This window comes from Vidua macroura, chromosome 4 (assembly GCF_024509145.1).
Source record: "Vidua macroura isolate BioBank_ID:100142 chromosome 4, ASM2450914v1, whole genome shotgun sequence".
In the NCBI taxonomy this organism is placed as follows: Eukaryota; Metazoa; Chordata; class Aves; order Passeriformes; family Viduidae; genus Vidua; species Vidua macroura.
The window spans coordinates 46,020,284-46,048,237 of record NC_071574.1 but is presented as its reverse complement, the minus strand read 5'-3'; the positions used below and the strand labels follow the sequence as shown (position 1 = coordinate 46,048,237).

General features: G+C 37.6%; 1 protein-coding gene and 1 long non-coding RNA gene across 4 annotated transcripts in view; one reads left to right on the top strand and one right to left on the bottom strand.

Moving 5' to 3' along the window:
• Positions 1-27,954, top strand: part of TRMT9B (tRNA methyltransferase 9B (putative)) — a 114,046-nt gene that overhangs the window by 60,867 nt on the left and 25,225 nt on the right. For all 3 annotated transcript variants that reach the window (XM_053976580.1, XM_053976581.1, XM_053976582.1), the window contains exon 3: positions 24,756-24,901. In XM_053976580.1, the coding sequence (XP_053832555.1) occupies positions 24,876-24,901 (26 nt within the window). In that variant the 5' untranslated portion in view covers positions 24,756-24,875. The remainder of the gene's footprint in view (positions 1-24,755; positions 24,902-27,954) is intronic.
• LOC128806762 (uncharacterized) lies at positions 667-25,301 on the bottom strand. Its single transcript, XR_008436932.1, has 3 exons — positions 25,227-25,301; positions 23,067-23,156; positions 667-2,183 (listed from the first exon to the last, which is right to left on the bottom strand). It is a non-coding gene; the product is annotated as an uncharacterized LOC128806762 (long non-coding RNA).

Genomic DNA, 27,954 nt, shown 5'->3' with positions numbered 1-27,954 from the left:
TTGGCCAAAAGCTTTGATGTTTGAGAGCCCACACAGGGTGTACCCTGATGGTAAACTGCTTAACACAGCTCCACTGGCAGCGAATTTACTGGCACAAAGCTGCTCGGCATCACCTGACCCATTTCTGGGAATAGATGGATATGTAAGAATGAGTATTCTGTGGCGTAAGAAATACTGCCAGCTCATCACTCAGGACCATGCAGTGACCTTGCATTCAGATATTAATGGCCCAATAGTGGTTATGCTTCAGCTGGTGGATAATAATTTCTTTGCCCTTCACCAACCCTGCTCTGACTGCTGGTGATCTGACATCTGAACCACTGTGCCATGGCTTTGGGAGTGGGTGGCCTTGACCTGTGCAAAGCTGGAGCCAGCAGTGACAGTCCAGCTGCCAGAGCATCCTCCAGAACCCTGCTGGGGCAGCTGCTCAGTACCACCAGTCAAACCACCACCATACCATGTAAGAGAGCCTCATTTTTTTCACTCAGAGGAAATTAATATAGTAGTAAGACCACCACATTTTGTAATTTATCAATTAATAATATGTTATTAATTATTATTAATTATAAAACATTTTTGCAGTTATTTTTACAACACACATACATAAATGCACAACATGTTAATTATTTCAATTATTAACAATCTTATTATTTTAATATAATTGCAGGTTTGGTAATCAAGAAGACAATGGAAATTTCCGGCTTATTCCAGTGAATAAAGATAGTTTAGAAATTACACTAGCCTCCGTAGAGGAATTGCTTATTCGTTAAACATTATTAAAAGCTGTATTTCACCTTTTGAGTACCTAAAAAAGTGAAAGTGATAATATAGAAACTGGAAGTCTATTATGGAAGTAAATTCTTAGTCTTGCAGCCATTAGGAGTGATTACTGAGGAAGTGTTTATGTACTGCTATCAGTATATTTTACAGATATACAGATTCATAGATCTGTTGAAGAATGTAATTCATCATAACACTTATTTTACGTAATACAGGTGAGCTGACCAAAGTAAAAAATAGCTCTACAAATAAAACAACCTAAACTATTCAGTCCTGGAGTAGTTGATTGATCAGATTTGTCACATCATCCCACAAGAAAACTGTCTGGTATCATGATTTGGACAATCTGGGGTCACATTAAGTTTGCACTAATGGAAAGAAAAAAGTATATGGAACTATCTGGCATTTGTGGATTAATTAGTTAATTTATTAGCATAATACAGTTTAGATCCTGATTCAGCAAAGTATTTTTTTTCAGCAAAACATGTCTTACCTTTCACCATTGTCACAGAGTAGTCAGTACAGGTTCATTGCACTTTTATGTCTATAAACATCTTCCCAGAGGACTTTTTATTTTTATTTTTATCAAAATATCTTAATTTTTCTGCTGTCATGCTTTAGACAGCATTATGCCAAAGCAAAAATGAGATTAAACTGCTTATATTTTTCAATCAAATTGAAGAAAACCAAATGAACCAGTATTACATAGGACAAGAAAAAAGTTTGGTTTTCAAATGTTTCTGCTTTAATGAATGATGGCAGCTAAAGGAGCGGTTATTATTTTGCAACCTTTTAACATACCAGTAACGATTTGTAAACATTGCATTATACCTTTCCTGTTTCAACCCTCATTGAGCATCTCTAATTTTTCAGCTTTTACATTCTTCAGAACAGGATATGTTTGCTCAGTGTCTAGAACAAAAGGGCTCTTGATCTTAATTGGGGCCTTTGGCTTCTATGGTAATCTAAGCTATTAGGGAACAATAGTCTACAAGACTGTTAGCAGTATCAGCAAGGACATTTCAAAGGCCATTAATGCCAGCTAATGTTCATGTATCACATGAGAGGCTGCTATTACTATGAAGTTAAAAATGGCAGTAGCAATATACTATTAAGCTTCTAAAATTCACTTTGCTTTTGTGAGCTAGGATTTTAATAACATCAAATTACTAGTTTAGAATCTGAATCTTCTGATAATATATTGGATAGTAACTTGGTAGAAATGTGTGGGTGTCTAATGTCACTTCTGTTTATCCTTTCCATCACCAGTGACCTGCAAAGTCCAAGCATAGAATCCTTCAGGGGATTCACATCATTCTTGATATATGGAATCACTCTCTGCTGTTTAAGGCTGTATCTAGTGGTTTAGGAACTGTCATTCAGGCAAAGGCAAAATGTTCTTCCTGCAAAAGGAGCAGACAAATGTAGGGTTGTTAGAGTTTCATCCCGTGTGCTCTGATTCTTTTTTAGTTACAGGAAATATCTAAAATCATAGGCACTGTGATGGGAAATTCAATTTAGGATGGACAATACAGTGTACATAAAGATTAGAAAAAGGAAGCAAATATAAATTAATTCAAAGGTAATGATAATAATAAGCAATAATGGTAAAATGATTGTCTGTAAATAATGGTTAATCAAATACTGTTGTATATGCATATGTCATTTTGTGTCCTTACTGTCACAAGCTGTTGATTCAGTGGCTGTGTCCCTTCTGTAAGTTCTTCTCTACATGAAAATGCACTCAGTATTGTTCAAAAGTCTCCATCTGGGCTACGCCAAGCACATTGTTAGCTCAGGTTAAAGCATGCTCACATTATCTAAAAATTTGCAAATCTTCCAATAGCCTTCTTTATCGTTTTTCCAGATAGGTAAGTAAGTTCTCATGTTGTTGATTTAACTCACTTACTTAATGTCCCCATAGAGTGGACACAGTGAGGTTGCAATTGTGCAGACACTTAAACTGAAGAACCTGTTGCCAGGCTGGGAAGATCCTGGAACTCAGATGCTCTGTGATGGACACATCATCCCTACTCTAATCAGGGTAATCTCATAGGACTGAATTTCTTCATAGTGGGCTTATTTTATCTACTTTTTTAGTGATCTTGGGTTTTTACCTCCTAGTATGCTATCTTTGGTCCATAGAAGAGCTTTCCTCCTTCCTTCCTTTCCAAGTTCTACTCTTTACTCACATCTCTTCTCTTAAGTCCCCTTTGAAGTACCACCTACCCAGGAATCATGCCTTGTTGGGAGAACTCATTTTTGAGCTCTCTTTTTTGGTGGCTAATATCATCGTTATTTTTTAAAGCAATCTCTTTTTTTTACCCAACCCCTAACTTTTTATTTTTTTTCTGTAAGGAGAATATGTAATTACTTGAAGAACACAACATAAATATCTGGCACTACGGAGAGGCTGGGATTTATGAGAAAGCTCAGCTTTTAGGTGATGTGGCAATATGTGATTTTGCAGCCCTGAATTCGTCCCCTCTACTCTCTATTTTGCTCTCAATAATTTGTGACCATGCCCTCTGTCATCATAGCTGCTTTTATGTGATAATTGTAGCCTGTTGAAATTAGAGTAGTAGTAGCAGATAGGAAGAAACTTCCAGATTTAGACCTGTTCAGAGACAGCAAACTAATACAATGAAGGCTGAATTTATGGCTAGGAACCTATTTCCCAGTTTTAAAGGGCACTATCTTGTGCAATGTAGCTCATCTGTGTACTTGATATATTCAACTTACTTAATTAGGAATGTCCTGTGAAAAATGATACCATATATCTTGTCCTTGTCTTGTTAAATGTGTCACCCAGAGGCATATTCAGAATTCATGTATTCCTCCTCATGATGAGGAGAAATTGGCTCCTTTTTTCTCCCTAGTGCTCCAGATAAAACAGCTGGGAGCATAGGGATGTTATTACTAATAAAGGAATTGAAGAAGAATTTTGTCTTCATGATAAGCTAGCATAAAAGAAATGAAATATTATTTAGCTAGAGGTTTATGCAAAACTCATAACTGCAGTATCTGAATATCAGTTTAACAATGAAGGCTGTCTTGAAAATGAAAAGTCCTCTTATAATGATTTACAAGGTAGCATATTATTTGTTTCTTGCTAAAATCAGTACCCAGAAATACAAGCTTGCACATAGCACATCAGGCTAGCTTGGATGTTGCATTCACAGGTTGAGTTCCTGCTGGAGCAATATTAACCCTGAGAATAAATAACTGAAAGTGTTAACTCAGAGAATAAGTCATTAAAAATGCCATTGCATGAGGCAGCCTCCTGTTAGTGTACTCCAAGGTAGTCTACATGGAAGAGTTACCACAGAAGGGTGAACTAGGCTATGAAAGTTGGCTTCCCAAACACCCTAAAATGTTTTCTGCCTTTTCTCTCATAGTCTGAAATTCATCCAGCTTCCTCAATTTTTCTTCTTTAAGATGAAATTAAAAGAGGAGATAATTAATTATACAAATAGCTGTAAGTATTTGAAGTATTGGTGTGATATCCTCAGCTATAATTCATAAGAATCTGGCATGATTTTCAAAAATGTCAGTATGTCACTAAGGCTTACTCAATATTGTTTTACAAACAAGGCATTTGTATTCTCACAAATAAGTATCATCCTTTCAGGTTCAAGTTTCAGATATCACATTAAGAAGATAAATTATAAAATAGATTAGGAACATTGTAACTGTTGCCTTCTTTTGCATGAAGTCATGTCAGTTGTGAAGTGTGAGTAGCAGGAAAGTGAAATGAGTTCTGTTCAACTATTAGAGCTCATTGAGCAATTAGATTAAAAAAAAATAAAAGTATTCTTCCAGGTTCAGCTTTTGTTTTCTTGTGTAAAGAGAGGAAAACAGAAAAAACTTTGAGAGCACTGATATGTATATAAAGTATATGAGTAAAAGTCCATCTTTTGCTGTGATTATGTAATTGGTTTATCTGAGATATTTTCAAACATTCAGTGGAAGTTTAAACTGGAACCCTGACATTAATCATATAATTTTTTCCTCTGAAACAGAGAGCCAGCAACTGCCACATACAGGATTTCAGCTTATATGGTCCAAGTGCAATGACAACAAGACTTAATTGTAGAATCTCCTGATTTACTTTTCTCAGTTGGGTGTTGAAAGGAGCAATTACTTTGTGAAACTCACCTAGATGAGGGAAAAAATGCCACATGTCCTAACCTGATGTTTCCCATGATTGGAATTTTCTTGTCAAAAATACTCCTTTAGCACCTTTTGTTCTGGCTTACAGAATTAATTTATTTCTCCTGTCTGTATTCTTAGAAAAAAAATGATGATGTTCCTTTACTTTGGGACTGATAGTGGATGATACTGTATATAGAGCAAGTCTAATGAGTTGTTTTGAGGCCGTGTAACAACAAGCAAGGTCACAAGGCTGCTGAATTTCATCATTCAATAGCACTGTCAATTTGTAAGGCACAAAATGACATTGCAGTTCAAGATTAACAGAGCATCCTTATAAGAGAGAAATAAAGAGAAGAAAAATACTAAGCTTTTGGATGTCTCTAACAAATGAACTGGAGTTCCTAGAGGCTGTTTTTTTTATTTTTTTTGTCAGCAGAGTTCACACCAACTGCCAATATGTTTGAGGAATGATTTTCTATTATGGACATCAAATCTGAGAACCAGAGGTGTCCTTTTAATATTTATACAGAAATTATTTCATAGTTTACAAGGCAATTTCCTCTAAATTTCTGTTCAGTCTTTAGGATTATGCCCTGTAAGGTGTTTGAAAAATGCTAAGAGCAAGTAAAATTTCTTAGTGAGAGAACTTCTTTCTTGGGGGAAATCTGTCCTGCTTTAAGAGAAGAACTAATGCCCTCCTTTAGGTCTGTACAGTATAGGAACAAAAAAAAAAAAAAAAAAAAAAAGAGGTAGATGTTTTGGAAATACAGGAGTAGTTCACTAAAGTTTCTCAAGATAAAGATAACCAATGTATTGTCACAGAAGTAAATTAGAGAGGTAATATTATTTGTCTTGGAAGACAAATTAACCACTGTGGATGAGGTAATTGAGAGGTGAGTTGGCAATAATCATATGCATGCTGAAAAGGAAATAAGTAATGTATAAACATGCAATTTAAAAAATCCCTCCTGATTTGGGGCTATTGCTCTTGTGAAGCTAATAGAATAAGTATCCTGGGAAGAGCACCAGTAAAGAAAAGCCTGGTGAGTAGCCAGCTGATGAATACATGTAATGTTTGTAGTGTTTGTGATGAAAGACAAACTACCTTTTGAGCATTAATCCTAAAGTAGCTGTTACCTTGACAACTTCAGGTAAGGGATGGTTGTAGTGTTCATCTCTCCAGATTTGCTTTGAGCTACTAATAAAATATTAGAACAGCTTGTCTTTTTAAAGGCTTCATGTGGCTTTCCAAAGATTTGGATTGATCTGTTCCTGAATGGCAGTTCTGCATACAGAATTGAATTTGGGGAACCTGACATAAAGGAAAGACAAGCAGTTATTTATGAGGTCATCCAACTTAGTGGCTGCCTTAGTGGGAAGCCTGTTATGGAAATAAAGCACACTCTGTTTCTGTGCTGTATTTTGCAGGTCCTCAGGCTGTGTCTGAGTGCACCTTGTGTTGTGTCACTGGAACACAGGCATGGCTGCTGAGCTCCTGGCCTGGGTGGGCTCCAAGGTGTCTCCCTGTGGTGTGAACACATTCTGTCCTGCCTGCCTGCTCAGGCATTCCACTGCATCCCCCATGCTGCGTGGTGGCAATGTTCCCTGGCATGCTGGCATGGGGTCCTGCTGGAAGAAAGCAACCTCAGGTGGCAGTGCAGCAGAAAATGTCTCTTGCAGCATAGTCATGTGAGCAAAGCATCAAGAAGTACGTAGTATTTTAAACTGTACTCAGCAGTGGCTCTCTCAATAATCTTTTATGGACTATTCTAGGTCAGCATGGTGTGGTTGGTGAGCCCTCAGAAAGGGTAGAGAAAGGCCATTTTGGCATTTCACACTACCCTAACAGCTGACTGCTTCCTCCTGCTCCTGCTCATAGCCCCAATTAGAATACAAGCCTGTGCATGTTTCTGACCCTGCTTCTGTGGATGTGCAGCCTCACTCAGATCTGAATAATGTCTTTGTGTACCATTAAGGGAGTGTCTCACTTGGAATTTGGGTGATCCTCATATGATATACTAAACAAGTAACAATGTCTGTACCTGGATTATTCTTGACAACTCTGTTAAAGGAAATATAAAAGCTTCAAATTTTCTGTGTGCAAACTGATCCTTGAAAATGATCCTTGAAGCTGTTTTTAGTGCTCCAAATTTGATTCCCAAGAAATTCATCAAGGTTAGCAAGACTACAATTTCCTACTTACATTGCAAACTAATCTTCTGAGATATGCTAAAGTTTATAGTCAGTATGTACACCCCCTAAAAAGAATTTTTCTTTTAGAGGTCCTCAGGATGTGCATATGTTTTGTCCATTCATTTGTTTACTGAAAAGGAAGTTCAGCTATAGAGATTGGATTTTGATAGTGAACTTGTGACAAATTATACAAATATCCTTCTGTGCCTTTTAGTAGATTTTCCTCTATGGAAAATACTTGTTAAATCATGTACTTAGTTCTACCACACTCTGATACTATCACACTCTGAACACTTTTGATGTTTATCTTCTCTAGCACTGAGGCGTTATGTTTTCAGCTGATGTACACCCAGTTACTTAGCAATAGAACTTAACATCTTCTATATTAATAGGATTGTTGGAAGGTGTGAACGGTCCTTTGACAGAGCTATTAAGTCAGCCCTGGAAGCTACAGCTATTTTTATACATGAGGGATAAACAGAGAGAAGTTTAATATTGATACTGAAAATTTTATTCTGATCCGTAGCACCTTGTGATCTGTGGCATAGCCTTAGGGTATGAGCTCAACAGGCTGATCTCAGAAAATTGGGTAACTGCTTGCTCAGTTCAGGTTTTTGTCCATATATTAACTTCTTACAGTTTTGTGCATTTTGTGCATGTGTGTAAGTGTAGCCGTGTTTTAAGGTTCTACTGCAGAAAAAGATTTTCAATTCTCCTCTTTTTAACAGCAGAAGAAAAATATTCAAAATGCAGGACTGTGAGATTATTAAAAAGCTGCAAGTCTTATTCTTGGCAATGAAATGAAATTATAAGTAAACACTACTGACATATTCATCAGTTCAATTTGTTCTCTAAGACTTTATAGAGCAGCAGAAAGGCCTCAACAGCATTTTCCTATTTAATACTGCAGCCGTTTCCGGTTCAGAGAGCACAACACAGAGAGTTATCAAAAATGACCATCCAAAAATCGAGACACGTTCCAAAACATTGTCAAGAGAATCAGTGAGGATGATTTCCACTTTCTGCCCTTCTCCTTGTCTCCTGGGATTGTCTGCCTGCCATCATCATCAGTTTTATCTGGCCTTCTAGGTCTCCTGGACATTGAATGTGCTTTGTTACCAATGTATTGGAGATTCTGGTCAGTAGGGCGATGACAACATCTGAATAGAGAAAACTTGGACATACACTGAACAGCAGTTTGAAGGAAGTGGGATAACAGCAAGGCTCATCCTGTGTAGTAGCAGGTGTTGACAAGATTAGTACAGTTAGGAATATATACAATTAGACATATTACATTATATCATTTGACACAGAGCCAGAGGAAGAGCTCTTCCTCTGTGTTACAATACCGTAGAAACTGTGTAACACATTTAGCAATTTCCTTTGCAAGGAAGGAAAAAAAAAAAAAAATTGAAGAAGTAGTTACAGTGTTTCCACTGGCCTTAGTTCAAGATGAAAATAAAGAAAATTAGTATCACCTCCTTTGCTGGGTCACTGCAGAATGCTTTTTGGCATTCTAGCGAGAGCACTTTGGTTGCCAGGAGACAATAAGTTAATTTTGGAAGGTAATGCCCTCCAAGCAAGTAATGCCAACATTCTAGATCAGAGTAAAATCTAATGCTCTGTAGCCAGACTGCCTTTTAAAAGATTTACCTCTCTACCTTACTGAAAATAAACAAACTGCTGCTGCATTGTCTGTTGCTTGGCAGAACAAAATCCTGAACAGTAAAATCTTAGGGTGCTGTTAGGTAATCAACATAAAAATAATGCTGCAGCAGGCTCATCTAGGTTAAGCCATCTGCTAACTATGCTGGTACATATGTCAAATGACAGACTGCCAAAACTATTTTTCACGATCTTAAAATACGAGGGAGACCAATGAAATGCTACAGGGACAAATTCAAAACAAGTCTACAATTAATGTGTGGCATTAATTTCACCATATGGGACACAGCAAGCAAAGGGTTTTGGGACACTAAACATTTACTGATGTTGTTAAATCCTATACACAAAACCATACTGACACCTCGGTGTGGAAATAGCAGCAGAGCAACGTAAGAGACACAGGAAGCTGTATTTCTGATGGTGGTTGGTGGTACCAACTATAGCAGTACAGAAGCATTTCTCTTCACTCTAGCTGCAAAATTGAATCTTCATATATTCAAGCTCAAGGTTGTCAGAGTTATGGAGAATTCATGGAAGATGAATATTTGAAACAGGAATCACTTGTGCAATTTTTTGAGCTTTTCTGGGTGGAGATGGGATTCATAATCGTAGGGATTGGTTTGAGCTGAAAATCTTTTGATTATTTGGGAGAATGGGTAAATAGGCAAATGGATTGCAATGGTCAGCACATAGTGAACTCTGACATTGAACAGTTTAGACATAGTTCAGGAGAGTTTTGCAGTCAGTGACTCATGCAGTACCTGAGAAAGTTCAAGTAAGTTAAGTCAATAAAATCTACCTGACTGCTAAAATGATTGTAAACTGACAGTGGAATTACAGTATTTACAGAGAAAAGAATAGTGAGGCCTCAGAGAAGAACTGCAACAGATATTTGAACATTAGAGAAAATGTCTTATAATGGCATAATTAAAGATTATAAGATAACTGAGAGGTGACTTGATTATGGTACAAAAGTTCCAGGAAAATATCATCAAGTAGTAATATTCTCTTTCAGTCTAAAAAAATTACACCACAAACCCCAGCATCTGGGAATAAAAACCAAGCAAACCTGTAATCAGATGTAGAATCAGATTTTTATCAGTGTGGGTGATTAAGTTGTGCAATGAAGTAAGTGCTTTATGAAGTATGATATTTTGTGAAACACACGTAACAGGGCCTGTTAGAGAAGTAATAGAGCTGGTTAGAGATGTAGATAAAATGGCTTAGCCTGTGGTGTCCAGAGGGGTGTCATCAGGTTACTTGTGGTCTCTGAACACTGTAACATAAAATATTTTTAAAGGTGTTTGAGCTTCAGTTGAAAACTTATAATGGTCCACACATCCAGAAAGATTGAAAACTATCTGACAGAATGCTAAACTAAAGAAAGCCAAATTCATGGTGAGATAATACCTTTCATTAAAAATGGGAAAGTACACTTGTATCTCTATATCATAATTTTAATGTATAGTCTAAAATACCTATTTTAACTTCAAAGTCTTGAAGTCTGAATCTAGTAATTACATTTTCATTCTTAAGTTGTTGAAATTTTCACAAATAATGTGGCAATTTTCAACATTAATTACAATGTAGTTTTTTAAGCTTCTGTTCTAAAGTACATCTTGTATTTCAAACACATGAAAATAAATAAGAAAACATTAAATTTATATTTGTAATAGATTTGTGAGTTTTCAACTTCTGATTTTTGAAGTAGTGTAACCATGGTGGGTATTCCTACATGAAAAAGAATAAATTTATGGTTCTTGTTATTACAATGCCTTATTCCATATAAGGCTTTTAGCCTAGAAATTACCACTTCTAGACAAAAATTGCCAGAGAAGCTAAATTGACAGCTTTGATTGAAGAGATGGAGTTTGGTAGATAGCAATGAGGTGCTGCAGTAGTGATGCTCTTTGCTCTGCTGGATGAAACAGGCCATAGGACTGTCCTGAATGACCTCCTGTATGAACTGGGTGTGTGTGTGTGTGTGAGATCCAGTTATGAAGGTGGACTACAGCCTACAGCAAATGCAATGTGACTACTCTCCAGCACTTCTTTTTGGTGTGTGCATAACTGTTTTTGGGCCCAGACAGATGAATTATTTTACCTCAGGCACCCAACCAGAGTGTTGCTGTGTCAGATATTACAGGGCCTGCTCGCAAGCATTGCTTGGATGCTGTTTTGGTCGTGAATGTACATGTTGTGTGACCATTTATACAGGAGTTGGAAGCCCACAAGGTTTTTAGGATGAATAAAGAGTCTAATACCCTTTACATTTCCTATCAAACTAAAACCAGTTTCCTTAACTTCAGCTGTAGAATCTCCCGACTGTGAAACCTAGGGACAAATCAGTATTGAATATACAAGCACCTATTATCCTTGTTCTACCTGAAGAGAGAAAACTTAGGAGAGTTGACAGAAATGGCTTAAGCTTACATGAAACTCTTCTATTAGAGCAGCAGTTGACAGTGGACTTCAGAGCAGCTTGCAAAGGATTTTGTTTTGAAATGGAGCTTGTCCTTATTTAGATGGGAGGCTTTTGAGTTGAGAAAGGGAAATCACATAGTAAGTGGTGCTACAGAATGATGTGCTCTTCCTGAAACAGTCCAATCCCAGGTTGCCAGTGCAGTCTCTTGGCTGGCTCAGCTATCATCAACTCTCACACTTGAATGAACGCCCAGGACCTGTAATACTGTAACAAAATGCTCATGGTGTTTTGATCTTAAACAGATATTAACTAAACCTCCTCCACTCCATTTTCTGTCTCCTTCCTTTCCATGTTGTATCTTCATTATTTTTCCAAATGTTACAGTTCTTGTGGGCCATATGTTTCATGTTTGTAGGTGTAATATCAAAGATAATTTTCCCAGAGTTTTTTAGTACATTTTAGAACATTTTCATAATATTAAATAAACCTAATGATGCATAATTCCATCTTCCCTTTGAAGTCACTTTCAAGTATCATGTTGGATTTATTTGACCTTCCTCTCCCTTTTGGGTGTTATAGCCATAGTAATTTTTAGCTTTTTCCCTTTCTTTTTCTCATACACTTCTTACAGACTACTGTAGAACCAAAAAAAAAAAAAAAACCAAAAAGCAAACAAAAACAAAAAAAACCAAAAAACAAACAAAAAAAAAAAAAAAAACAAAAAAAAAACCAAAAAAACAAAAAAAACCACAACCAAAAAAAACCAAACAAAAAAACCAAAAAAAAACCCCACCAAACTTTTGAACATTCAGAACTGCTATTATTTATTTTGGTTTAATATTCAAAATGATAAAGTCATATTTATAAGCAGATTAATGAGACCAAACTCACCTGGAGTGTAAGTGTTCTCTAGTTAATATTGGAGATTATGTTTCTGTTCTCTAGTTATACTGGAGAGGAATTACTTACCTATGTTGGGCTAAAATCTGTTGCCTTTAAAATTGTAAGAAGTTTACATTTTAATTCAATAGAGGCAGGATATAATTAATTAATCACTGAAAATGAAATATTTAAAATTCCCTAGGAATGTAGCACCCACCAAAATACTGCCACAGAAATTAGGTGACAGAACAAGCCCAGAACATAAAAGAAGTTGTGGATGCTGGGAGCTCTAAGAGGAAAATTCTCTCCTCCACTCTAATATTGAAGGATAATTTACAAAAAAGTGAAGAAATTGGTCTTTTCCTGTAAACATGCAAATTGCTAATGAAAAGCTATAAAAAATAATTAGAAAATCTATAGAAACTTGAATATCTGAAGGAAATTTATTAGTAATACCTGAGTCATGTACTGTAGCATATGAGAGTAGTTTTGCAATGGGAATGGTAATTTTTGATAAGACGAAGTTGCCAGTAGAACAGTAACATCCTTATAGAAGGGATTATTTCATTATGATCTGCTAAATTTCACACCTTTGACTTGTCTGGATTTAAATTTCCACTTGACATAATTTTGTTCAAGTATTATACAATATATTTAAATTAATAAAGAGATAGTTGGATTTTGGCCTTTCAGAAGAAAATAAATATCACTAGCTACAATGCTTTAAACAGTGAATCAAGGCTTCCTCAGCTAGAATAAAATAATATTAATTATCACTGCTTATTTTTTTACATCTGCCTAACATAAAAATTGCATATTAAACAAGAGGATGGTAGATAATATATAATGACCTATTAGTATAGGATGGCTATTGTTTTAGGTAGCAATAAAAGTCATGAATAATATTTTTATCATATTAATGCATTTAAAGACATCTCTCCTGCTGATCTTCAATCTTGTACTAATCATTGTGTATCCAAGTAAAAGAATTTATTCTCTTCCAAGTGCAAATAGAAAATTTAAGAGACAAACCAGCTTGTTTTTGGCTTCCAGAGAAAGCTGTTAATTTTGCCTTGTGCAGTGCTGGACATGTGCACTGAAGATGCAGTTTGCTTTTGCCAGATAACGCCAAGCTTCCAAGCAAAAAAAATTAGAGTTCTTATTTAAATTTGATACAATTTCCAGTGTTGCTATTCAAGACACATTTAGAAATATTGCTGACCCCAGTGTAAGACTTGTACAACCTGAGAGTACTTTGATCCAAATGTAAGCTGATACAGAGAAGTTTTGTAAGCCTGACAAGTGTAGGGTGCAGGAAAATTCCTGATCCCCGAATTCCAGCCTGATTATGGAACCATTAGTTTTATGACAGCCAAGGAGCTACAATAGCAATGAGCAATCCCTTGATTTATATTTAGAATTTTCTGCCAATGGTTGTAGCATTTGGAAATATTTTTTTCATTAAATTTCTCTGACATGTCCTTGGAAGTCTATTGAAATTGAACTAATTCTTTAAGCTTTAAGCAAAAATTGTACTTTACTCTGGGTTCTACTTGATTTTTGTATTTAGGGTATCACCAGAATTTTAATGTATAAAAATAAAAATAGAGAAGCCATGAGGGTTTCAAGGAGTTATGATAATTATTGAAGATCCTTATATATATAAACAAAAATAATTGACTAAGTGTAGTAGAGGAACTGAAGACAATGTGCTGTAAGCTGCAGTATATCAAAACTGGTGAGCAGTGGATAGCTCTTTTGAAAATTCTTTTTTTTTTTTTTTTTTTTTTTTTGTCATGGAACTCTGGGAAGCAGGTCACAAACAGCAACACTTACTTGTCTACAGCACAAAATGTATTTGTAAATTGTACATTGTATTAGGTATTATGACAAAGGCAAAATGCCTGTCAGTCACACGAACACACACACATATATTTGTCCCACTGTTCTCAGTGCAGTTCTCTCAGGTTTACAGTGAGCTAGGTAGGGATACAGGTGCTGTATAAGCAGGATTAACTCACAGGAATATCAGACATTATTTCTTCTCATTACTTGGGCCCCTAAGGGAGCCATGTTGGTATAATGAGATCAAAGACATTAGATAATTTTAATGTGCTTAAGTATCTCCATTCCAGAAGAATCTATTTGGTTTTATTACGGATACAGTATGCAATTTAGTTGATAATAGCAGCATTGAGCCTTGAAATTAAGCAACACAGCTAAGGAAGGGCTGTGTGGCAAAATGTGTTTCATGTCTGTAATTACAGACTTCAAAAACCCTCTCTTCCCTTGAAATCTCTTATAGATTGCCATCTAAAGGGAAATTTCTAAAACTGAATTTAATACTGGATATTTTCAAAACTCATGTGGGAGAATCACAGTAACGTAAGAAACAGTAACTCTAAGATTGTTGTAGTTATAATTATTTTGCAAGAATCACCTTTTTCCCCAGGAAGGTACCAGTGATCATGACGCATCCTCTAGAAAGATATCCAAATGTTTCTCAGTGCATATCACCTGCAGCTCAAGATCTAATTACTCATTTTCACTACCTTCTTGTAATAGCATTTCTGTTTTGCAGAAGGCTGAAGATGAGTCATGGAGGAATTGTCTACCAATCATGTTAGCATCCATTCACACAGCTGCTTAAAAGGATTTTATCAGGGGATGCTTATTCACTAGGATGCCTCAAAAATTGGATTCTGCAAAATGTACCCATATGAAAATCTTCATGCACATAAGCAGCTTTACTTGAACAATGACTATCATTCAATGGTCACAGAGCTAAGTTCATGACTCTGAAACTTTTTAGTCCTATAAAGCTGATAGTTATTTCTCTGGTGTTGGTAGTTATGACTTCAGGGTGTTGAAGAGGAGCAAAGCATAAATCTGGGCTTTCAAAGCTTAATTCTACAGCTCCTTATTTTTTTCAAATACAAAACCCAGCAAAATATTTCCTGATGCGTTTTGATGTTGAAATATCGTCTTTTCCTCTGGTCATTACATGTGGCCTTGTGCCCATACTGTAGGACTGCAGTACATTAATCAGGAGTGTAGTGTGATGGAGAAGCAATAGGAAGGGATCTGCTGCCTCCTGCCCACTCCTTCAGTGAAGGTGTTCTGAAGCCCAATATGGTATTTAATTTCTATTTATGTATTCCCTCACTTTGACTGGGAAGTTGCTCTTAGATCTGTGGGAGGAAACAGACATTTTGTGACATACACATATTTGAGAAAAGCCATAAGACTCAATTATTTCTGTATAGTGAGTATAGACAGAACCAGAAATGGGACTTAAATCCCAAAATGTAGCCTCAGGCCAGTTTTTTTTAGGGATGTATATGTCAGAAACATGTGACAACAGGGAGTTGAGATGAAATGCTGTGTTACAGTTGTCTCTGTTATTCACTGCTAGTTTGGCTTGCAGTGTCTGTGCAGGCGCTTTGGTTGAGATGACAGTCATGGGAGTACAGCTGTTCTGCTTTGAGGGACGGCTCATCTGGAGTAGACAGATGCTCTGAGCTGGAGCAGAGCCTAAACAGTGAGCCCAGCTGGATGCTAGCTGGCTTCTTGCTGGTCAAACACCTTCTCAAAGTCAGGCATACTGGGAGGTGCAGCACAGGGACACAGATGTCTGAATAAACTCAGCCAGGCTTCAACTTGGAGACCTCCCAACAGAGCATTCGGTAGTGACAAACCTGAAGCTCAAAGAGGGACAAGAACAAAGTTTCCTTGAGGGAAAGGAGATGACAGTTTCTTTTTGGGCACTTTGCTTTTTAGCTTAACAGTGATGTGTTAATGCTTGGAACAGGCTTGAGGCAGCACTGTGCCCAGTCAGTGCTCTGGGAAATAAAAACCCATGATCTCCAAGTGACTCTGTGACATATCTGGGCTTGGGTGTTACTCATGTACATCTGTCCTATGTCCTGAACTCCTGAAGCTACCCTGACACCCCGCTATGTAGCTAAAAAGTAAAAGATTTGTAAGGAGACAAGAATTCTACAGCAAATAAGGGTAAGGGTTTTCTGGTTATAGTGGTTGTGGATGAGGATGGAAGGTAGAGTTTTTTGTAACTAAAATATTTTACAATAAATGTGTTTGTTCTTTTTAAGCACAGTATTTTTTCTGAGAAAGCCAAGTTGGCTTCTGTGTAGAGGTTGTGTGGGAGACCTTTTCATTTACCCACTGATATTTAATGGCATTAGACAGCCTTCAGACACAATTGTCATTGATTTGCTTATGTATTCTGGAGAAAATACCAGAGGAGCAGTGAGGCTCTGTGGTGTGTAGCTATTATGTATTTGCCTTCCTGCTTTAGCTTGAGCACTGCCAAAGTATTTTTCAGGACTTCAATAAATCCCTAGGGTATGTTATAAAAAACTTCTATATGAAGCAATAATTCCCATTAGTAATTCCCAGACAATGAGGGAGAACTCTAGGTTTTTTTTAAGTTAAAATAATTCACAGAGAATTAGATGAAATATTGTAAAAAACATTTGGAATATTATCAAGAACTTTATGATACAGATCACTTGATGATACAGACTACTAGACCACTTGAAGATACACACTACTGACATCTTTCTTTTTTTCCTTTGAAAAAACATTTCCTATTTTCATTTAATAATTGAATATAGTATGTACATTTGGTCCATTATTGTGTGTTTAGAAGTGGCTGTGTAGTCTCCATCACTAGCAGGATTCCAGCAGATCCTTATCTCCCAGGAAAAAAACCATATACCTCATAACTGAGGTATGGTTTAGAAATTGAGACATAGTTCCCTGTAAAGTTAATTTTTTCCATAAGTTAGCTATAGCTTCCTCGTTATCTCCTGTTTCTATAACCTTTTTTACCTCTTTACTCTGTCTCCACTGCAGAGGATTTTTTGAGTATAACCTGTTGAAACCCCTTCCTCAGATTCAGGAACAGCTGCTTCACAAACTAGTAATTGTCACAATTCTTACTGAGAAGTTTCTGGGCATCAAAAAAAGGCTGTCCCACTCATTGTTGACATGCAAACCATAGCATATTGCAATTAAAAACTTCCTCACTGTGGAAAAGAAAACCTTCTCTCCTGTGGAAAATGCTGTGTGTGCAGCAGGTAAGCAATCAAGGAAAATTAGGCATATTAGGAATTTTGCCCACTTTAGTTGAGACTGGGTAAAGAAAATTTTGGATTGAATAGCAGATGATGTGTAAGATATGATTTCTTCTTTTGTTTAAGGAAAAATAAATCCCAGTAGCCCATCAGTTCCAGACTAGTCTCAGAAAAAGGACTTTCATGTCTTCTGCAGTGAATTACATATTTATGTTCAAATCGATTGGACATTAAGAAGAAAAAAAACCCAAACAAACATTTGTCAGAAATGTCAGTTTCTATTTAAGAAAGCTTCATCACAGTTGTTACAATTCTATTACTCCCCTGCACGCCAAATCAATCAGAAGAGCTTGGAAAAAAACAATCAAACAGGCATTCTTAAAGGCTTGTTCTTGTTTGAATTAGTCTCCAAGATCTTTCAAATTACAAAGCCCACATTAGGATTTTTCTAAATTTCTGTTCATGAGGCTCTCTTGCATTAGATTTAAGTAGGCTACATACAATAGTTTTTTATTTTTGTAAAGTACTATGAAGCCAGTCAGAGCCAGACAATATAATTAGTTTTTCTTATTCCCTGGACTGTCCCAGTAAGGCTGTTACTAACTTTGATAACATCATGGAGAGTGACTCAGATACACTTCCAGATAATTTTCCATTGAAATTGGATGCATAATTTCTATTATAAAAAAAGGCAGATAATTAATGGCTCTGATTTTATTTAAAATATTTAAGCCTTGTTAACTCTTTCAGTTACCTTTACATAAATAATAAAATGAAACTGAAGTGTAGAACTCTAATTGCTGGATATCAATTATAAAATGATTAATTTTTCACTAAGATGCTAATGTGAGCTTTAAGAAGCAGCTTGAGTAGGAGGCAAGATAGGAAATATGTCCAATACTCTGGCAGAGAAGTGTGAAGACAGAAGGCAATGTCCCTTATAAAGGGACGTTGGCTAGGAATGCAGATGGGATTCTTCCTTGAGACAGATACAGTGCTCATCATTGAAAGCTCTACTCTTTTAGACATTTGTCTCTATTATGGCACTAACAATTTGGTATCTGCCAAAACTCATCCATATGGTAAAATTTAACCACATAAGGATGGCATTCATGAAAGACAGCACATGGTTCTTGTCCTCAGCTGGCTTCTGGAAGATGTGAATAATGGGGTTTTTGGTTTTAGGGAAAAAAAAAATCTACCTTTTCCTAGGAGTTAGATTTCCAAATCTGAAGTATTTGGCTCTTAATCTACAGAGAATTTTCTTGAAAAGCCTAATGCTATTTTCTTAAAAAATTAGCCTTATATTCAGGGATTCAATAAAGTTGTCTTTCAATCTCTTGTCTGTCACAGAGAACTTGTGCCTAAGTCTAGAGTCTTCCTGAGGTTCAGTGCAAAGTTTCCTAGAGTAGAATTTAAGTGAGTTAGTTCAAATACTGAACGTGGGCTACCTATGAGTTTAGTCTCCTTGATAAGTAAATTAAGCCCTCTATATTGCAATTCTGCTCAAGATAGTGAACAAAAAGTTTAGATACTGATGTCAGAGCCATTAGGGACTTAAACACATAGCAACAGGTAGACAAGGCTAAAACGAAATACTTGGATCCCAAGAGTAATGGCCATTTCTGAAAATGCAACCTCACACATTTGTGGTAGAAAGCAAGGTTGAAAAAAGCAGCCTGAGGCTGTAGAACAAAAGGTTGTCCCCATGAACCCACCAAAGGGAGGGGAAGCTATTAAGAGAGCTGTTGTCTCAGATCTTAAAAATAGGGATTTTTATTTGCAGCTACAACAGGTTGCTTCTCTGTTCAAAATTTTTGCTGAAAACTCACTAGAAGATAAGAAAACTCACATTCTTTTGTTTCTTTCTTTCTGTCACTGATGCTTCATGCTTAGTGAATGTAGCTGTTTACAGTGAAATTACTCATGTGCCTGTAGACTGCTTTGTAAAGGGTCATCTTTCTGACTGAACTCCTTTGAACACTAATGACCAAAGAATGTGATATTTCAACATGTTTCTGTTCTTCTTTCCTTTTATAGAACCACAGAATCATTAAGGTTGGAAAAGACCTCCATGACTGGGTTCAATCATTAACTCAACATGACCATGTTTATGATTAAACCATATCCCCACGTGTCACATCCACACATCTTTTGGACATTTCCAGGGATGGTGATTCCATCAGTTCCCTGGGCAGCCTGTTTGAATGCTTGACCACTCTTTCAGTGAGGAAATTTTTCCTAATATTCAGTCTTAACCTCTGCTGGAGCAACTTGAAACCTTGTCTTTTCACTTGTTACCTGGGACAAGAGACAACCCTACAACCTCCTCTCGAGTGTTTGTAGAGAGCGATAAGGTTCCCCTTGAACCTCCTTTTCTCCAGGCTGAATACCCACAGCTTCCTCAGCCACTCACTGTAAGACTTGTGCTCCAGAGCCTTTACCAGCTCCATTGCCCTTCTCTGGATTTGCTCCAGTCCCTCAATGTCCTTCTTGTAGTGAAGGGCCCAGAACTGGACACAGCATTCAAGATGTGGCCTCACCAGTGCCAAGCACTTGGGGACAATCACTGCCCTGATCCTGCTGGCCACACTATTGCTGATACAGGCCAGGGTGCCATTGGCCTTCTTGGCCACCTGAGCACACACTGGCTCATGTTCAGCTGCTGTCAGCCCCGAGGTTCTTTTCCGCTTTCAGCCACTCTTCTCCAAACATGTAGTTTTGCATGAGTTTGTTGTGACCAAAGTGCAGGACCTGGCACTTGGCCTTTTTGAACCTCATACCACTGGACATGGCCTGTCAATCCATCCTGTCCAGATGCCTCTGCACAGCCTTCCTGCCCTCCAGCAGATCAGCACTCCTGCACAGCTTAGTGTCATCTGTGAACTGACTGAGAATGCACTTGATTCCCTTGTCCAGATCATCAGTAAAGATGATAAGAGGACTGGCCCCGAGCCCTGGGGAGCCCGATAGGGACTGGCCACCAGCTGGATGTAACTCTATTCACCACCACTCTCTGGGCCCACCCATCCAGACAGTTTTTCACACAGTGAAGTGTACATCTGTCCAAGCCATGAGCAGCCAGTTTCTCCAGGAGAATTCTGTGGAAGACAGAATCAAAGGATTTGCTGAAGTCCAGATAGACAAACATCCACAGCCCTTCCCTCATCTACTAGGCAGGTCACCCTCTCATAGAAGGAGATCAGGTTTGTCAAGCAGGACCTGCCTTTCCTAATCCCATGCTGTCTGGGCCCTGGTTGTGCTGTATGTGCAATATGATGGCAATCAAGATGATCTGTTTCATAGCCTTCCCTGGTACCAAGGTCAGGCTGATGGGCCTGTAGTTCCCTGGCTCCTCCTTCTGAACCATCTTGTAGGTAGGAATTTGCTAAATTCCAGAAAATTGGGCCTCTCAGTTAGCCAGGACTGCTGGTTAATTGTGGAAAGTGGCCCAATGAGCACTTCCACCAGCTCCCTCAGTACCTTTGAGTGGATCCTATCTGTCCCCATGAGTTTGTGTGGGTCTAAGTGATGTAGCAGGTTGTTGACCCATAATCCCTTTGGATTATGGATTATGGAGACTTCATTGTGCTTCCTCTCCCTGTTTTTGCTCTGTGGGCTGGGTACCCCAAGGGCACCTGGTTCTACTGAAGCAAAGAGGACATTATGTACATCAGCCATTTACTCATCCTTTGTCATTAGGTTTCCCTCTGCATCCAATAAAGGCTGGAGAGTCTCCTTATCCCTCCTTGTGTTTCTGATTCATAGAAACATTTTTTGTTGTCTTTTGTGGCAGCAGACAAAGTTCTAGCTGAGCTTTGGCCCTTCTATTTTTTTCCCTTCATAACATCACAACATCCTTGAAGTCCTTCCAAGTTGCCTTCCCCTTCTTCCAAAAGTGATACAAATTAATATTCCAACAAAAGAATAGACCAAACTTGCCACATCAGCTATAAAGCAAAGTCACTTCTTTAGGTCAGGCAGAAGTATCCTTCTTATAGCCAAGGAAAACTACTTCCTCTGTCTAGCCTTTATGGATGTTATATTTTCTTTTTTGAGATGGTCCTTTCTAATAAGTATATATGTACCACTTCCCCTTCCTTTTCTGATAAGCCTATGTAAATGTTTCTTATAGAGCAGAGCCAGCTCGTCAGGATCTATAAAGAGACATATTTTAAAAAGGCATATATTAGCTTATCAAAGTTCCGAAAGGATTTTTGTTGATCTGAGGGACAAATTGGTTGGTGGAGATGACCAAGAATGCCTTCATGTGTTACTGTAAATGATTTATGAACCCTTGGTTTTCATGGCATGTTAAAAATTCATATGAACATTAGATTTAAAATTTAATTATCTGAACTAGCTGAAGCACTTCTTCAGGCTTGTAATTGGGCAGATATATAGCATTATACACAGCACGGGACACTTGGGACTTGTGTCCAGATCATCAGATGTGTGATGTAGCCTACTGTCATTGATGAAGGGTCTAAATTTGGTACTTGAATAACTTTAATCATCCAAATACAGACTATGTCAATAATTTATGTTTACTCTTATCCTGATTTTTCTAAATTTCTTTAAACATATTTGGATTAGTAGACAGTAACAACTTACTTAACTAGGAAGCACTACTAAATGTGAGTGGTGATAGTGAAATCTGACCCTGCATCTGCTCTTTGCAGGAAAAATTATAAACCAGTTACCTTGCACTTAATTTTCTTCTTTATTCAAATCACATGGCTTTGTTGGGGCTGTATTCCTCTTACTTGACCAGAGTCATCTGAGCACATTATTGAAGCACACTAAACATGTGCTCCAATTTAAATTGTTGAACTGGCTTTTTAGCAGAGTATGAGGGACCACTGGAAGGCAGATCATCCCACCTTTGTAAGAGTGTGACAAACTGCCTTGTGCAGCTGCCTGTCTCTCTCTCCCTGCTATCCATGTGGGAGTAGGACTGTTAGGTAGTAATACACCTAGTCAGACAGGGAGTTTTAGGTACCAAGTTACCAGAGATTAATCCATCAGAGATGTCTTATTTTTCTTCTTTTTCCTTTTCTTTTTTCTTCGTCTTTTTTTTTTTTTTTTTAATTGAGAAATCAAACAGGGACCTATGATGTTCTATTTTTTGTACAATAGCAAAATATTAGCAAGGAAACTAAGGAAAGATTCTGCAAGTATTCTCTTAATACTGACAATGGAAGTAAACAGGGAGATCCAATCATTATTCAGAACTTCAACCAAGATGGCAAATAAAGTGTGTTTTTTATGTGTGCTTATGGGATTTAATTTGCTAAAATAACTTCTCTGAGATTCCTGGAATAAGAAAGCTAATAAACTGAAAAGATTCAGAGTTGCTAAAAGGAGTAGCTCTTTAAGCATTTGGTTTGAGAATTTGTGTGAGCTGGAGGAAAACTCAAGAGTTATATTGTCTTAATTATACTTAAATTTGAAATCCTAGGGATTCCATCTTCTAATGTTATAGATGTTATAGCTTTGAAGGAGCTGAGACAAAGGAAAATTAAACAATCTACAAATAAAGCTTTCTTGCATAGAAGAGAGAAAACAATAACTGAGATGGGTTATGTAAATGTTTATATTTCAAATGTTCTCTGCCAGACTTCATACAAAATATCAAATATTCAAAGATATTTAAGCTAATTGTTTATCTTAATCCAGATGGTAAAGAATTGCTCCTTATAGTAGAAGTGAGCATGACAATCACAAATATGCATTTAAGTAGAAAGGAATGTGCCCAGTTCTGTAATAGAAATTTGTAGTTCTTGGTTTGACAGTCATTTAAGGTTAAGAAGGGACTGCTTGTGTAACAGGAAGCCACAGGTAAATGGAGGTATCAGATACTGCACCTTAGTTCTCAGAGAAGATACTGTGGTTGTCACAGGACTGGCAGTTCTTGTGATTTTTGATGTCTCCTTCTTCATGGAGCCTTGTTATCTCTGAAAGGAAATGTAACCAGCTGTGAGCCTCTGCACTTACATCTCCTTTGAGGAAATAAGGGCAATCAGTGAAGCAGCAGAACACTGGCATGTACTGTCCAACCTTTCTGGCAGCAAGAATCAGCCTGCTAGATGTAGCTTCCTTTATGAAGACATCGTATAGCCTACAGTGTTGATTGGAAGGGCCTCACTGTAGGTGAGAATCTTGTCCCTGTCTCTCCTTATCTTTCAATGTCCTAGTGGCAACCTTGGACTAGGAATGTGCAGTCTGCTCTCTGGAGATCAGGGATCTCCTATCATGATAATGGTCACTAAGAGTGGAAAATGTTACATGAAGAACATGCCTGCCACTGACCAACAAGTGGTTTGTGTTTCAGACCAACAGTTCTCTGATTGAGGCAAAGTCTTTCAAAACTTGCCACCTCTCCTCCTCAGAGTAGACAAACAGATAACCATTTCTGAAATACACTTTTTTTTTCCTTTAAAGCCCTGAAAATTCTCAGTAGTAAAAGTAATAATAATAAACTTGTGGGGCTTGAGGTATAACACAGAAATAGGTTTCCTGTTCCCTGTATACAGTCACTTCAGAAATACCTGCTGCCTGAACTGGGACCAGCCAGCCAGTCCTTTTTGAATTAGGCCTGTGCAGAACAGAATATAAAGTTTGCATCAACCTTGAGTGATCCTTTGATCTTAACAGCTGTATGTCCTGCATGCACACCAGCATGAGCTCTGAAAGGCTTTATTTATATGATCTTTCTCCATCAGAGCATGAGATCATCCTCCATCATCCTTCTCACAAGACTCCTGAATAAGGTCATAAATACTCATGGAAAGGTTTCAGAGTCTTGAGGATATGTTTAAAAGGTGTGACACAACCTAGCTTTCTGCCATAATGTAGAATTCCTGCATCCTGGGGTAGTAGGCCTTTTGGGCTAGGGTGTCCACTAAACTGATCTCCAGATTCAGATAAGAGTTAGAAATGTGAGAGCTGAGATAAAGAGACAAGGCAGAATCATGGGACTACTGACTGATCTGTACCTCTCATACTACTCATATGCTTGAGGAGTGATTCAGATGCTTATATGATGAGTATGGGTTGAGAGTCTGTGTAGAACTGGAAAATACAGTTAAATGAACAAATGAGACACATGTACAAAGCAAAAACATTTCATTTGTAACAATATCAAACAGAAAGTGGAGAAAATACCATGACTCTTGGAGAAGAGCACTGAAAATTTCTGATAAATGTTTGTTTCCATTATTAAAATATGACCTACATATAATATAAACCAAACTGTGGAGTAATACAGGTAAGACAAGAACTACTAATGCTGCAAAATACTATTAAATTCCAACAAATTATATGTTTCAAAAATATTTTAAGTTCATATCTATATAGTACCAAGGAAAGCCAGTAATATTTTTAGTTGGTTTGATTGTAGGTATTTATCAAATCAGCACAAGAATCTCAAGAGGCAAAATACAGAGGTACCAACCTGAAGTCAACTCATGCTCAAGAACATTTTACACAGCTTTTCTATTTAAAGATTTTGGGAGTACTGCATTTCAACCACATCTTTTTACTCCTTATGCCAGGTGCTTTTGCTGCCACTGGTCATTCTCTTGTCACCTAAATGCTCCAAGTAAGATCAATGGAGGAACATGTTCATTTCTCCCTGCTGGCAACAACAGTATGCTTCCAAAGGAGAAACCTGAATGTTCTTGGAAAGTAAGCTCTATGGGTAAGTCTAAAATAGCTAAACATTTTGAAGTCTGCTAAAGTTCTGTTGTGTATATTGGGTGTTCTTACTGCTATTAGCATACTTCAGAGGCACAAGAAAAGTGAACCTACAGCTTTAGTGATCTAAAGAAGGTGAAGTGAAGGTTTAGTGATCTAAAGATGAGAAGTGAAATTCAGAAAGACAGTTTGTTATTAAACGTGAAAAAATCTTTGTCAACAATTAAGTGAAAACCTCAGTTAAAGACCCAGCTGGAAATTACAGGCAACTCCCTTCAAAATGGAAATAGTTCCATAGTATACAACCAGGATAGCAACTCAGTACTTACTGCCCCTGTGAGTGCAGTGAATCCCCCTGCTCTGCATGGGTCTTCTTGGGAACTAAAGCTGAGGGAGCTAATGCCTGGAACAAGGATGAAAAATTTCCAAGTGAGGTAGTGTTCTTTTGTGCCAGGAACTGCAATGGACTGAACTAGCAGTTCAGCAGCCTTGTCAGGATTTTCCCCAAGATTTTTTCTCCTTTCTGGAGAAGGAAAAGAAAAGTTATTAAAAAGTTTTAGATATGGAAAGAAAGTAAGATTCCCAGGACCTAATAATTGACTTAATTCCTGTCCAGAGCATAGCATAGGGGTGCTTTCACAACACCTGCACACCTGCCATTTCTGTGGCCTGGGGAGGGGGCACAGGGATCTAGGAGAGTAGACTGTGGGTAGTACATGATATACAGCCCCACAAAGCCAAATTGTGAAGACTTGCTGATCTTTTGATCAGATATCTATCACAGTACTGGCTGAGACCCTCTTTGATGAACAACTTATTATCTGAAGTTTGAGATGGCCTTTGAGAAAGATCTTTGAGGTGTGGTCTCCAGAATGCCACATCATTGCTCTTCAGAACTCATTTCCTCTTCCACTTGCTTTGTGAATCTGAGTTTCCTCTTGCTTATAGGAGGATGCTGAAAGATAGATTCTGGAATGAAGTGGTTGAGGTATAAGTTTTTGGTGAGACCATGATAAACATGGATAGAGATTTGCTCCTCCCATCCCCCTGTGTGGAGACCCATAACTATAGTAGAAGTTCTTCCCAGATCTTAAGAAGCTTCTACTTATTATTAATTGTTATGGGGTTAAGAAAAAGGCACATTTTTTCACTAAGTCTGTTCTTGTGGACTGAGAGGACTCTGCAACTCTTCGACACATGTTCTTTTCTTGGATTTATTTTTAGTAATGTTCTCTTCATTTTTTGATTTTTGGGTTTTTTTCCAAATATCTTTTCATAAAACTAAATTAAACTAAAAGAGAAGGGAGGGAAAATCAGTTTGCAATGAGGCATAAGACACTTCACTTTGTTACTGTAGCGAAAAATGGGCAAAGGCAAAGGTCCTGGAACATAACAGATCTATGAGCCATCTCTAAGAAGTGCTTCCAAAATAACTCCTTTCCCATCAATCTATTTTTAAATACAAAAGAATAGAAGATACATTTTCAGCATTTCACTGGATTGAGCATGCAAGAGGAATACCATGGAAATAAGTTTAGAAACACTGAGAACTCAAATTCAGACTCTTTGATGTTAACAGCTTTTCTTGCCAAGACAGAATATTTTTCTCTACTTAGGATAGAAGTTCTCACTGTTACACATATGCAGCAGCAGTGAGAATTTTCCTAGTTCTGATGCAGGTTAGACATGAAGGTCTTACTGGAGCACATCTCATGTGTTTTCTGCTTCTTGATGATCAGAAGAATTAAATTAGCTAATCTCCCTGTCACCTTCTCTTCCCCCCATGAAATGGGCTGATGGACAAGAAAACAGAGCTCTGTGTTTTGGGTCAAGATGAGTACTTTGGGCTATTTGGTCCTGAGAGTTACAGGACTGGGTATGCATAGGAAGAATAGGAACCTCAGGCACTATGGAGAAAAGTCAGTGGACTCTACAGCCCCAGAAAAACAGTTTCTGCTCAGAGCTTAGGGTACCAGAGAGCTGACATATTCACAGTAGTTCAGGTAGCTAGTTCAGCAAAAGACAATATTTAAAGTCCTATTCAAAGCTCATCTTCCAGCTGAAGAAAGGAAAAGATAATAGAGATGTGCATGGTCTTGCTGTGATGGATCTTGGTCTGCTGTCAATATGAGGAGACTGTGGACAGGCCATCTTTCCATACTGCCCATGCAGCCACTGCCAGCATGGCACAAAGGCAGTGCCTATTAATGGTGTGTGACCCATTCCATGGAGGGACTGATGGGATGCTCACTTCTTGTATTTCTTTCTGTCTGGTACAATAGAAAGTGGCTTTAGCAACATTTGAAAACATTTGCTGATGGTTCTGTTTTTACAGTGTTTAAGTGTTTCTTGTTCAATACACCAAAATCACATGAGAACTGAATCACATTCACCTATTTCCAAACTGTGTGTGATGATCTGCACAGAATGAGAAATTAATAGCAGTCATTGTATCTTTCAAGCTCAGTAACTCAGGCATCAGAAGAGCCAACTTTTTCCAAATTCTAACTAGATTTTAATGCACATGGTAAATGTCTGCCCTTTCAGAAACACAATTTCACTTCTGCCAAAATAAGCATTAAGAATACTAATGCAGGTCAAGTAGTTTATTGTTGGTATGAGCAACACCATAAGTAACCCATAATGAATCTAAAATGAATAACAAGTAGCTGCCATTGTATGATTTAAGATTCTTTAAACAAAAGAGAAGGCAATAAGAAAATCAAAGAAAAAGTTCCTGAAAAGACAAAGGAAAACAATGTTACAGCTGAGTTGCTTTTTTGCTTTTGCTGTGACACTGGTGGGAGAGCAACTGTGGAGGTGAGTGGGGTCTCAGATAAAGGCTTGGAAAAGCTCTAAAGCGTGTTGAAAATAAAGAAGCCCTGAATCTCTGCAAGAACGCTTTTGGGCTTGAAGAGGGGAATCTGAATGAAGAGTACTATCTACCTCCAGTTTCCCACATCTCCTGGGACAGCTGGTCAAAAGCCTGGTAAGACTCTGTTAACAGAGTGCACTGAGACAAATTTGCCACCACACACAAATAATTTCTCTGAACAA